The sequence below is a fragment of the Thermobia domestica genome, chromosome 9, assembly GCF_964235325.1.
Source record: "Thermobia domestica chromosome 9, izTheDome1.hap1.1, whole genome shotgun sequence".
Taxonomy (NCBI): domain Eukaryota; kingdom Metazoa; phylum Arthropoda; class Insecta; order Zygentoma; family Lepismatidae; genus Thermobia; species Thermobia domestica.
In genome coordinates this window covers 129,574,040-129,588,512 of record NC_137462.1, presented here as the reverse complement: position 1 = coordinate 129,588,512, position 14,473 = coordinate 129,574,040, and the positions used below count along the sequence as shown (strand labels likewise).

Sequence of the window (14,473 nt, the reverse complement as noted above, 5' to 3'; positions counted from 1 at the left end):
TTCTTTCATTTCAATTATCATCTATTATTGCTGTTTGCTGTTAATTGTTGCCAATTCTGGTATAAATTGGCCATGCAGACCATACCCGGAAATTTAAGTATATAAATTAATCTATTATACTACACAAAAGCGAAAGTGATCTTGGTTGCCAATCGAATCACGGGAAACGACTGAACCGATGGAAATGAATTTTTACATATATTTATTACCTACCCCGAACTAGGTTTTAATTACTTCAATTGTATTGAAAAGTGTATCCTAAGCTTTGAGCTGCAAGGTTATCATTTATGAGAAAAATTTACTATCTCCGAACCCCTTCCAAACTAGGAACATGAGACTCAGTATATATATAAATTCCTCATTAAAAGTAAACGGACACATGTCCCAGTGCTTTTGGAAGGAAATATAAACTCAGTACATACATGATTTACAAAAATAATAAGAAATGAGAGATAGTAGTGTCAAAATCATAGCTTTCGAGGTCGATGGGATGCATTGTGACACATTCAATGCCGTAGTGTGGGAGTAAGACCTATTAGAGTCGCTGAGGTGATTAGTGGTATTCCCGAGGTATGACACTAAATCTAAGTTTAATCGAGGGGCAAGTCTAGGTGTGTGGATGGGAAGAATTTTACGTCTAAAATAATTCAGAAACGATCGGAACATAATTTTTGGGATTGCTAAACTGATTGGAGACAGTCCTGGTGACATTTTTAAGCCCAAGTTTCAGGTGGCTTCAGGATTGATAGCAACGGACATTACAAAGTCACTTATACATCCCACCCCACCCCGTACACCCCACCAAACACACGTATATACGCACACATAAAGCTTGATTTTAAGTTTAACGTTCTTTCCAATATTAAGTCTAAATGAGACTTAAACCTACAATTTAATGCGGCATTCGAATTACATGAACGCTAATAGAGTATCGAACCTGATTCTCGCGTGTAGAAGGCGTGTGTGATAATGATATAGCTACGAGGAAAGCTATTGTCATAACGTATATTCACGTTATTTGCAAATTGATTGTTTTAAGCACGTACTTACGTACGCACACTAAAGCGTTACGATAGGATTCTAGTATCGCTTCTTCTTGATCATAAGTATTCTTAATTCACTATTTCTATCATTATCGTTACTTATCTGTCTCCTAACTTTTGCTTCAGTACACAGAATGTAGTACATAATGGAAAACGAGAGATTTTTTTTTTCTGTATTCATATGATTTTATACCCTGGCAACAGCGATGTACTTTTACCTCTATCGTTACTCCTGAATTCTGCCTATTGTTCATATGAGTTAGTTATGAATTTGGTAGCGGACAAACTCTCTCAGAGGACCTGTTGTTCACCCAGGGAAAAGATACATAAAAACTTTTAAGTGGGATAGACAGACAAGAGTTTATCGCTTCCTTTCCCTTGAATTTTGCTTATTAGTTTGTATTTTATTTTATGCGTTGCGTACCTAATTTTTATTCTTGGATAAGAAAGGAAGTATTGCAGTCAGAAAATAGTCAAGATTCATCTTTACCCCAGCTTCAGCGCTCTGCAAAAGGATAATTATAATTCGGCCTGAATCGTTATTTATTCTAATCCAAAACTGATGCGAACTAAACTATTATTTAAAAAGAATTTTAGGAATGATCCTAAAAATGCATCAAAAGATTGCGATCTTGGTTAACACTTAATTTTTGTATCAAGGGACACAAAATTTTTGCACGGCCCCTAAATCGAGCTTTCGTACGTTTTACAGAATAAGCACATCATACTGAATTAAGTGATAGTTGGTGTTTGACTACACTATTTGTAGTTCTCGAGATATAAGGTGTACAAGAAAATTTTTGATTGAACGAAATACATTGGATTTTTTGGGGTCATTGGCCACAAAAGTTTTGAACTGCCCCTAAATCAAGTTTTCGTACTTTTTTTTTTTTTTTTTAAGTGATAGCTTGGGTTTGGCTATATGTAGTTCTCCAAATATAAGACCTACAAGAAATTTTTTGCCTGAAATATATTGGATTTTTAATCCAAAAATAAATTAACAGCCTTGACACTTTATTTCCTGGAAAGGAACTAGATGAGGTGTTTATACTCTGATAAGTATAGTTTTATATACTCGTATATTAATCCATAGACAATAGTTTTTCTTTGACCTTATAATTATATATTTAAATTGTAATTTATATGAATGCAGTGCAATTATGTCATTTCGGTTTATAATCTTATTATTGTAAGTTTTATTGACACTTATTGTAATAGCTGGTTACTATAGAATATTTAATAAATGTTTTCTAATTAACAGCAATGTTCGATAATTGGTAGTACAACGTAAACATTACATAATGATACAACATGCTATTTTCTTACATTTAATTTTATCCTACGTAAAGAAAGATACATCAATAACACATGAAGGTATATTATATAGTACATAGATACACAATTGCACTCCTACTGGTGTGTACAAATCTCCATTTTGTTCTGAGTGTATATTAATTCTATGCATCAGTCATATTTTGCTATAATTCAAAGTTATACTATATTAGTCGGCATATCCTGTGTGTTTCGTGGTTTCCTTGGTCATATTATAGGTTTAATATTTAATAATACTGCATCTGTTTCCATTATTGCGTCTATATATTATAATGACAACCTGTTCCATAAACCAATTGCATTTCCCTCATTTTGATTCCTTTATTGCTCAATGCTTCGTTGACTAAATGTATATCCTGTTGGCTAAATGATGCACTTGGTCGAATATATATTTCAGTTTGGATAACGTTAATGGTATTACTGTAAGAAAATGGATAAATTGTATCACAAATCATGTATTTATGTCGGTCAGCCATCACAATATTGAATCCAAATTCTGCAAAAGAAAAACAAATGAAGCCTTTTAACTTATATTTCTGAAATAAATAAGTAAAATGCAAACAATAATACACTATCTTATAATAGAGATTCAAACTACTAGTCGAGTGTGAGCAAGATGTACTTCCAATAGGGTTTGAAATTCAATGCGTAGTTACCGCTACATTCATCAAAAACGAACCTTTTAGTCATGAAGGGACTCCGATATCAGACCCGGACTCCGGTGTATCAGGAAGAATAAATGTGTCATCTCCTATTCATTCCAATTTTTACATTACACATATTATACTGTTTATCAAGATATAAAAATAATTAAGAAAAATAAAGAATAACTTTACCAGTGCTTCAGAATAGTCTAGCGTATAAACATATTTTAAATTGAGACACGGGCAAGTCGTCCGGGACTCAGCACTATTATTAAAATACATAATGTATTTTGTTTTAAATTCTTGCCTCTTTTTGTTCCTTTATTCTATGTTTTTTTTGAATATTCTATAGTGAAATGCATCGGAATTGAATTTCTTGAATATGATGATGATAGACACAAATTGCAAGTTCAGTTCTTCGATAGACTTGTGGTAACGAAACACCTATCATATGAATGTGAAAGAACAAGCGTTTTCTCCAGTTTTGTCAATATTAATATATTGCTTTCAATGTTAATCAACCGTGAAATTTAAACGGAAAAAGTAGAAAATGGTGTCTATTGAAAATAATTTATAATTTTTTGTTAATATTAATTATTTTTCATGAAACAAAACATATTAATTTTCTGAGTAATAGAAGTCTAATTTTACCTACGGCGCAACGTTTTAACATCGTACTTGGAAGATCAACTAACCTCGCAGTACGTTGTATAGCGGTCGGTTGTCACTGGCAAATCACTTTTGCACGTGAGCAAAGGGCTTATAAATCGATTACGTGTTGTTTGCCACGACTCGATTTTGGTGTTGTTTGCCAAGATATTGTTCTCTCTGATTTCTCTTATATCATAATCGTGAAGATTTATACAAAATCGACTCACAAGTTGAGGGTTGCCAGATGACTATATTATAACAATCAAATCTATTATATTTCAAAACAGAATGCATACAATACAGAATACATACAGTTATTGGGTTATTGCTCCTATTTCGTAACCCTAGTTCTGAGTATTCATTAAACATTTCTCTCCAAAGAGATTTTAGGAGTGTTTTAGTTTATTCTTAAAATTTAAATATGTCTGAATTTTCCATTTCTGACTGACCGTAAGCCATTTTAGTGGATTTATATTTTTGGTGGTTTGACATTAGACAGCACTCGATTGCTTATTAATTTATGTTTTAATGAGATTGTATAGGCTGGTTCTATTGAGATATATTTATATTTAAACATGGTTTGAAAAAAAATTAGATGGATAGTGTTACGTGATTATAGTCATGCTAGGAAATATCATCTCAATTTCATCAGTTTGAAGTGTGATCTTCCGTTTACGTTTGTTTTTATTGAGGTTTTCTATATATATATTTGCTTGCTATTGTTTCATGCTATCAGAAAATATTTTAAAATATGGTGTCTATAAATTTGAGAAAAATAAATGATCTTAGTGAAATAAGAACTTTTTATAATCTTCGGAAGTATAGTTTTGTTTTAATAACATTTTTAATGTTTTATTTACGTTCATGCATTGAAAACAACTATTACTACAAATAATAATAGGAGTTTTAGTTTTTAATAAAATAAGGTGTATATTATTATTATTATTATTATTATTATTATTATTATTATTATTATTATTATTATTATTATTATTATTTGGTCTAGGAATTAATTCGTGCGGGTGGACAAGAGATGGCGCAACGAACGGAGCGTCCCACAGTTCCGTGTATCCACACATGTGTTGCAAACCCCTGTCATCGCGTATCGTTCGTAGTATAGGGCAGTGGATTAAAGCGTCAACAACACCAGTTTGTAGTTAAGTGAACATGGCGCAATTTGTGCCTGATGAAGTGTTTTTGCGGGGTGTCCTGCTGCATTACTTTAACATGCAGAAAAGTGCGACTGAAAGTCATCGTATTTTGGTGGAAGTGTATGGTGACCATGCTCTAGCTGAGCGAACGTGTCAGAAGTGGTTTGCACGGTTTAGAAGTGGTGATTTCGGCTTGGCAGACCAAGAGCGACCTGGACAGCCAAAAAAATTTCAAGACGAAGAATTGACAGCATTGCTCGAGCAGGATTCGTGTCAAACGCAGGAACAACTTGCAGCAGCATTAGCGTTGATCAAACAACAGTCTCCAAACGCTTGAAAGCCATGGGAATGATTCAAAAGATGTCACATTGGGTTCCATATGAATTGAAAGACAGAGACGTTGAAAGACGAAAAACCATTTGCGAATTGCTGCTTCAACGACAGAGCAGAAAGGGGTTTCTGCATCGAATTATTACGGGTGATGAGAAGTGGATCCATTACGAGAACCCTAAACGAAAAAAGGCCTGGGTGAAACCAGGTGAACCAGGTCCATCAAAACCAAAACGAGATATTCACTGTGCAAAGGTTATGCTGTGCATATGGTGGGATATGAAAGGTGTGGTGTACTATGAGCTGCTGCAACCGGGTGAAACTATGAATGGAGAACGTTATCGACGACAATTAATGCGTTTGAAGCAAGCTCTGGCCAGAACACGACCAGAATGGGAGAACAGACATGATAAACTTATTGTTCAACATGATAACGCTCGCCCACATGTCGCAAAACCGGTCAAAACCTATTTAGAAAATGTCGGACGGTAAGTTTTAAACCACCCGCCGTATTCACCAGACGTTGCTCCTTCGGACTACTACTTGTTCGATTGCATGAACAACGATTTGATTGGACAGCGGTTTACTTCTTCAGAAGATATCGAAACATGGGTCTCTGACTGGATCGCTTCCAAGGATGAGGACTTCTTTCGCCACGGAATCCGTACATTGCCTGACAGATGGGCGAAAGTGGTGGCTAGCGATGGACAATATTTTTCTTAAGGTATTTATGTATTTTGTGTTTGTACTACAGCTTCAATGTGTGCGTACCAACCGCACGAATTAATTCCTAGACTAAATATTATTAATCACAAATATGTGGTGGGCCTAATTTCTTCTATCAGATGCCATATCGGAACAACACTTTTGATACATATACATTTCTTAAGCGTGTAGGGGCAAAGGTGGCTCACTAGTAAAGCATTCATCTCTGGTGCTTGGGGTCTTTGGTTAGATTTCAGCTTGCGCAAAATGGGCTTTGTGGTGGGCAAACACCGTGTGCGTGAGTTTTCTCGGGGTTCTTCTGTTTCCTCCCACATTCTTCAATACATTATTTTTTATTCTTTCTCATCATTATCATTATATCTTTTAGCTTATAAGGCATTATTGTGAGAGGTAAAACGGAAATATTTCATTTCATTTTTCTTAAGTAAATTATATGAAATCCAGTTCTTTAGTAGCGTAGCATAACGAAAAACCTAACGTTATGTAACAGGAGACGATATTAAGAAATCCGTTAAAAGAGAAAATGCAAGTATAGGGCTATCAATTTACTAAGTTATTGTGATAGTAATGATGTTATGTGTTCATTTGTTTGGAGTTTAATGTTCTATTTCAGCAGCGAGTCTAATGAGACCTTTTTCGTTCTAAAGGCGAGAACACTTACCACTTGTCTTAGGGAATCAAAAACAAAAATGCCTGGCAACCCTTCCTTTCACTCCAAGTGTGTGTGCATATCTTCACGATAATCAGATCTGATAAGATCGGAATGCAAAGACTGTGGCAAAATCGTGGCAAACAACACAAAAATCGAGTTGTAGCAAACAACACCGTGGTAAACAACACACCACCTATCAATCGTTTCAATCATACACTACTGGGAAAAACAGATTCTGTGATTAATGCTGATAATCGAATGAAAGTCAAAGTGTGATGTAACAGGACACGCAACCAGTTTGCAATGTTACTAGGTCTAATACAAGTAACATACAACAATAGCTGTATAATGGTTGAAAGTGAAATACGGCATATTGCATCCACGTGAGATATCGTCCATGATCTCATATGTAAACAAGATGATGACATGTCTCATTTTGCTCTTGAGATCCGTGAGTAGTTTGACGAGTATTTTCCAGGACGTTAATTTCTCGTCCACTGTATGATCACACTCGACATAAGCTCAATAGCATGACTTTAAGAAAGTATGTATTATCAAATTTGTGCAGAAGCTTGTGGAAAATGTTTTGTGTCTTAATTTTAAATTAGCACATACATTATATCATTTAAATTAGCACATACATTATATCATTTAAATTAGCACATACATTATGTCATTCTAAAGTTCCCCATTTACTATAATTTCATTGTAATTAATTGATCATTAGAAAAATGTGAGCAAGATTTTAATGACAGTTTTCTCCCCTCATTCTCTCTACATTTAGGAAATTAATAGCTTTAATTCAATAGCTTACCGTATCCTTTACTCTCTTCATAACAGTAACTTGGATTTGTTAAATTACAAATAGCCGTTCGTCTTTCTCCAATACCACCTTGTGAAATTTCACTTAAACGTACATTTGATGAGTTATGAACCTGTATCTCCAATATTAAACAGGCACTTGTCCATGTTGTTGCAACTAAAGTTATCCAGTTACCTGAAACCTAATTACAAAAGATCAGATCATTAGCATCAATGCATATCGTACATTGTAATTTCCATCATATACTGTAGTACTAAATTTATTAATATTGAAATAGTAGAGAGTCTTATACTAGGGAGCATCCGTTTATAAATGTTCAAACTATGGTATACATAAGTATCGGAAGTCTTATAGAACGGGTATGTCCGTCTGCCTGCCTGTTTACCCATGGGTCCATCAGTCAGAGCCAAAACGTTAAGAGATATCGAGAAACGGTTTTCAGGAATCAATTCAGCATCTCATCCGTCAACCATCTATTCAAACTGGATGTGGTAAAAAATTAAAAATTTAAGATTTCAACATCAGGGGCGTCATTTCAGACTTTGCTTGAGGGGGGAAAGAGCACCACTGACATAAGACTTTCACTAGTATATCAGTATATCATATACAATCGATTGAAGTATATGTATTTCTCAAACTCTTGGGGGGGGGCAATTGCCCCCTCCTGCCCCCCTAAATGTCGCCTCTGTTCAACATCGATCGCCGTAGAGCTACAACGGTAAGGGATAGCACAAAGCGTCATTTCAAGTGAAGATAATATCTTCACCTGCATCTCTACTGAAACTGAAGTTGTAGAAATTTAATAGTACTTCTAGATTTAGTATTGAGTTCGCAGTATTTAGATGTCTAACCGTAGACTCACAACGTGAAACAAAACTCGTTTGTTGTATTCTCAAACTGAGCGTATGGTATTCACTGACTTCTGCATTCTGAATAGCGTGAATCTATTCCGCCATATCGAATTTCGAGATAATTCCTTTTTTTTTTTTATTGAGCTGTTTTGTGCACCTATTTCTACGTTTTGTGCGCCACCAGATGTGGGTAAAAAATTATCTCAAATGCCGAAAAAGCATAGCTGTTTCGCCACCATGAATGGGAACATCATTCCTTTTCCATCGTATTGTGCTCGTTTGGTGCTGTTTTGTGCGCTTACTTCCATGTTAGTTACTACATTGGAAGTAGGTAAAAAAAATGAGCCTCAAAGTGCCGAAAAGCATGGCTATTCCGCTTATCCAATTTCGAAATAATTTCAGTTGTATTGTGTTATACTTGTTTTGTGCTGTTTGTCAACTTCAACGTTTCGTGCGCCACCGAAAGCGGATCAAAATGACCCCATTGTAAGTGGAATAACATATTGCTATTCCACCGCATCGAATGGGAAGGTCATTCTTTTTCCATTTAGATACTACACTCGATTTGTGCCAATTTTTCGACAACACCATAATACTGTCAGTACAGAAGTTCTGTTGTTTCGGGTTAAAAATTTTGAAAAGCGGTTTTTACCTGCATCGTTTCAAACTAATTTAACCACAATCAGATAATTTCTCAGAGACATAAACAAATGATAGTCTGACGGTTTCAGGTCCGGGGTATAGAGTAGATGAGTTAAAATTTCCCAGCCAAGTTTTCAGCGTCCGAGAAACAAGTTTTATCTTTGATCTTATTACTCTATTGCAATCAACAGCCATAGAGTAGTATCACTTTAAGTTTGATTATTAAATAAGAAAGTCACAAATAACCAAAGATCGATAATTTCCGATTTTACCCTGATTTTTTTTACAACATCATGAAAATACGCCATCTCAAAAAAGCTAACTTTGCTCAGCATATAAATTTTCAGGTTTATAACTGTAACACAATACTATTATTAGATACCTGATATTTAGGCACTAAAACATGGAGAATAAGCAGAGAAATAAACAATAACAAGTCAAAATAATAAAGATAAGCACTCAATGACATAAAAAATAGAAATCAAATCATAACTTGTATTTAAACATACATTATCACATTATCGCAATACAGAACTCTACAGTTTGAAGAGAGAACTTAATGGTCAGCCTCAAAACAGTAGATAAATTATACAAAAATATACCTTTTGGTAGTAAATCACAAAAAGTCATTAATTGAGATTCCATATGATAACAAGATATTTTTTTACTTGCAGATGAATTACGTCTTACATCGACATTTTTTTTTAGTCTGAAATGCTTCATTTATTTCCACGGATGTAATCGGACATATTTAAAGAACGTGGATCAAATTCACTTGCAACATTTTCAATCTCGAGAGTTCCTATCACATTCAACTCGCTCATATTATTCTTTCTATGTATCAGGTTGGAACCAGACCTCGAGTATATTTTTAAGTTGCTTTAATTCTTAAACACGCATCTTGGAAGTGACAGCAATCTCCATAGAAACAAGTTTTCTTGAAGCGCTTATGTTAGCAAAAAATTCAGAGAATAGGCAATAAATAGTAGAGTAATACAAGCAAAATAGGCAAAATAAAGTTTGCTGAAATTGAAGCAAAGAACGCCCGTGATTTCCTGAACACCTAGAAATAGGCATTTTCCCTAACATCCGGCTTCTAATTACTATGATAATGCTCTGCTGATTCTATGAGTTGCTATGTTCGCGCCAGCGAGAAATTGGAAGGAATTTCTAATCTGGTGGACATTTCTAGTGTCGACCATCTTACTGGACCTTGAGTGTCATTGTGTGTTTTGATCTTGTAGTCGAGACGTCACAATGTCAGGTGAAAGCATTAATCTGCCAATTCATGCCACTTCAGACTAAGGTAATGTCACACAGGTACCTCTATTATATGGAGAAGTAGTTTTGACCAGCGTTGCTGGTGGAGGGTATGCGACAAACAAAGCAGAGTTTTCGTGACAAGACAGAACGCTTCCAACAGCAGAAAAATACATTTTCTAAGGCGAGACATCACTTTCATGTCATCTTTTGGGGACGAGAAAGTCTCAATTCTTGCAACGTGTTCAACTACACAATGAACACACATATTAGTGAAAAGAATATCAACTTATAGATATATCTCCTGTATTTATGTTCGAGTGGCCTATGAAATTACGGAGATCGCAAGACCTGCCTGTCGCGGGTTCAAATCGTGTCTAGTTCATGAATCTTATCTATGACTTTTTACCATTCATTTCGTAATCACCATTCATTTCTCATCACTTTTTTTAGCGTAAAGGACAGAAATGTATGAGATAAAACTCAGAAATAAAATACAAATGATTACGTAATCATGGTGTAAAAATACTACTGCTTAGAAAAACTAAGACGAGATTGACGACGAGAGGAACTTCCGAACAATCTTGACAAAATTCTGGAAAGACACGAAAGTCACTTTTCTTTTTCGGTTGTTAATATATTTCCACAATTTGTGATACCGTCCTTAGAGTTGGAAACATTAATTTCGGAACTACGGGACCCAGGAGACACGGAAACATGATAAACTGATCAAACTATTCAGTTTTAATTTTTTTACTCTCACCAAAAGTAAATTACAAGTCCATCGGTCAGAAATTCTTGCAACGTTCAATTTGGTGCTGAATTCAAGCGGTACAAGTCATAATAACTCTCATTCACAAACGTCAGATAATTTTAATTTCCTATATTCTCAGTGCTAAGGTTTCAATTTGAAAGTATTCTTCGTTAACTTATTTATGGAGTTCTATATATACTCCATAAATGGAGTATACATGGAGTATATATATCGGTACAGTCTCAACCAATGATAGTGGAAATTACAAAAGATTATTTAGCAAATCCTTCCAACCAAATTTAGCAGCAGAATTAGCTTTGAAGACTATCCCGTTGCCTGGATTCACGTGCCAACGAGAAGTCAAGCATATAAATTTAAAACACCACACTGCGCACATAAAATAACAAATTAATAAAATAAAGATGGATACAAAAAGTATAGTGCATCATAAGTTTTCTTTTTTTAATTTTCATGCTGTGTTTTGTATCTTATTTTTAAATTCGTGAAATTATTCTTAAAATAGTTATTTGTGTAAGACCCACTATATCACAATTTTTGTTTCAAGTAAGTTATCTGTAATACAAAAGGGGTTACAATGTATCAAATACCTTATAAAGAAATACTTTGTGCATCTGAGAAATAGTTTGAAAGTTAATCTAAATCATGCATTTTGAATTAAGTTGTTATTAATATTATTTTATTAGTTCTTCTGATGTTACCTATTATGGGATTGAAACTCACCTCAAAATTTGACAACATTGACAAAAAGGCTGCTTATGATAAAAATAACTTCCAATTATACCTGACAACAACAATAACAACAATTCTTTAAATAAGTGGTTCCTAACCTGGTGAAGAGCTAGCAAGGTGGACTACTGACGGAAATATATCACATTTGAGAATTCAATAATGAATCTGAGATCGAAAAAAAGAGTTAGAAAAGAGGCTGGTATAGTCTGCATGGTTTCAATAGGTGCCACCAGGTAAACAAGATTGGAAATCGCTGCTTTATATAACAACCTACAAAGAATATTTCAGGTGTTTTCTGAATTCAAATTTTTGGCCACGCCCGTTGAGATTTTCCCAAGAGGGCAAAAGATTCATGTGATATTATTCATGATGCCCATGAATATCCTCAAACACTGGCAGAATCAAACAAAATTATGGTTTGTACTTTTAATTTAGTATACAAAAATAGTAGAATATATATGCTTATATAATGCGCATGCTTATGAGTTTGTGTGCATATTTTATGAATGTTAGCTAATGTCATCTAGTTTCAAGTTATAGAATCACAATGGCACTTACCTGTTCAATGTTAATTTCGTCTTGTGAAGTTACATTGTTTCCTAGGTTCTCATTCATATAATTCCCATGGCTATTAGGTACGCATTGTCCCATTAAATTTGCAAGAAACAATACAATTAAACAATAACAAGTTTTACTTTTCATTTCTGAACTGTCTTTGTTAAAAGTTGCTAAGACATAAAGAAATAGAGTGCACTAATATAGAAGTACTACCCCAATTTAAAGGGAGAAACGTCATAAGCACATGCTTTTCCCGATTACTTACATCACTATGATCTAACATCGTTGATAGCTAACATTACGCCCTTGAAATGCTTTCAAGATCAACATATTTATTGCGTCATAGGGAGAGAGAAGCAATAACAATAATTACTTCAAACTATCCTTTCGGGAAGTTTCCCATGAAAGATATAGTGACTCTTCTTCCATTATATTTGGAGAAAATATTTTGGTACACTCATTTTTCTTTTCATTCATTCATTCATTTTTACAGAAAGTGTCACATTTACAACATTTTATGGTATAAGGTATCACCTGTTGAACTCACGGGTACCACATTGTTACCTAGAGATACTCCTTAATTAGATCACAGCAAAGAAGAAAAACCTTTAAGGGGTTATTGCCCAACAAATAAACAAAATTGTTATTACATAATTCTCCTTCTTGTAGAATTGAAAATATGAGGAATATATGATCACCTAAAATTCCTCCATGCGTCTTCGACATAACATTATCCTCTAGTCTTACAAAGTTCGAAAATCTATGGTCTGCGAAATGGCTTTTGATTGTGTTATATATATATAAGAGGAAGCGCATCAATTTATATCCATTCGAGTTACGTTTATCTTTCTTAACAGGTGTGACTCATGTGGCTCCACTATTGCCTCACGATATTCGATCAACACTAACATTCGTACTTGTTATACCTGCTATCGCATTTAATTCATGCAAGTAAACCAGTTAACAATACTGTCTGCTTGCTACCGTTAAATATGGCAGCTGCTTTGTGTTGATGTGGGCTGTAATTACAAGGAATCCCATTGGTCTTATTAGTAAATTTCAACAATCATTTTCTACAAATAGGAAAGTGAGGAGGGGTCAAAGAAAAACGTATGCGACATACCTAAAAACGTATGCGGCATACCTAAAAACGTAAGTTGCATACTTAAATCCTGTACGACAATACGTAACTTCTTGCAGCAGACGTATAACTAAAAACGTGTTCTATCTATACGTACTTTCCGTATGAAAGAAAAAACTGCATATAGGAGGTCATGATCTCACATACAGATATTATATAATATATACGTATGCAATATACGGAAGGCTGTCAGATGTCAGACATCCTGCAAGCGGCATGATGTAACGTCTAAGCGGGGAAAAGGCAGTAAATATGTAGCATACGGATAGCATATGCTCCGTACAAATTTCCGTAGTAAACATACAGATTCCGTATATTTGTACAATACAACGATATCCGGATAAGGGTTTTTCTCAGTGTAACATAGGAGAGGCAGTACATACGAAGTCACGAATCCGCGAGTAGTATGTCTGGAAAACTATTAACTTCGTCATTCATTAACTAACTGATTCATACTACATTTTCATTTATTTTCGATAGTGTCTGAAGAAGGATATGTTAGATATCCGAAACTGTCATAATTATTATTTTATTATTTTATAATAAAACGTTGCTTTGCTCATCATTTTTATTTTAGTGTAAGTTCGTCATTCACGTTCTTGTTTGCTGGTCACCATCGTCTTTTGCCAAAGTTAGACTGCCTGCCAGCTCCTGCCTTCCAAACCGAGAAGGCGAGAAGCAAACTGTGGTGTCAAAGAGCATTCACCTGAAAATGACTACTCTTCAATAACGAATTACAGTCAGTAATTATGTGGGCATTTTAGATGTCTAGGTACAGTCATGTCCAAAATTATTGTAGCATATCTATAAATATGTTGTTGTATTGATAACGAATTTGCCCGGTATTTCTTATAATGTTAGTATGTGCATAATCGGCAAAGAAATGTATGTGACAAATTTCATCAAAAGAGCAGTAAATAAGAACAATAAAACGAAAATAAAACTTTCTTGTCCATATAGAAACATTTTGTTTTACTCATTCTAATTTTCGTATTTATTATACTTTTTCTATGAAACTTACCACAAATATATATTTCCCGATTATACACGTAGTATCAGTATTAAAAGTACGCTGCAAAATCATTATCAAATTATATTCTTATAAGAAGACAGTTATAGACATGCGACAATTATTTCGGACATGAGTGTACGTTCGATGATACAA

General features: G+C 34.4%; 1 protein-coding gene across 2 annotated transcripts; it reads right to left on the bottom strand.

Annotated features, from left to right (window-relative positions):
* Positions 1-2,358: 2,358 nt before the first annotated feature.
* LOC145695017 (uncharacterized) lies at positions 2,359-13,399 on the bottom strand. 2 transcript variants are annotated; one of them, XM_081771845.1, is made up of 3 exons: positions 12,168-13,399; positions 7,344-7,533; positions 2,359-2,795 (listed from the first exon to the last, which is right to left on the bottom strand). In XM_081771845.1, exons 1-3 carry the CDS (start codon positions 12,309-12,311, stop codon positions 2,719-2,721), a joined length of 411 nt encoding a protein of 136 aa, XP_081627971.1. In that variant the 5' UTR covers positions 12,312-13,399; the 3' UTR covers positions 2,359-2,718. The 2 variants fall into 2 exon arrangements, with proteins under 2 accessions (XP_081627971.1, XP_081627970.1); XM_081771844.1 differs by having other exon boundaries at positions 2,359-2,871; positions 12,168-13,369.
* Between the last annotated feature and the right edge of the window lie 1,074 nt (positions 13,400-14,473).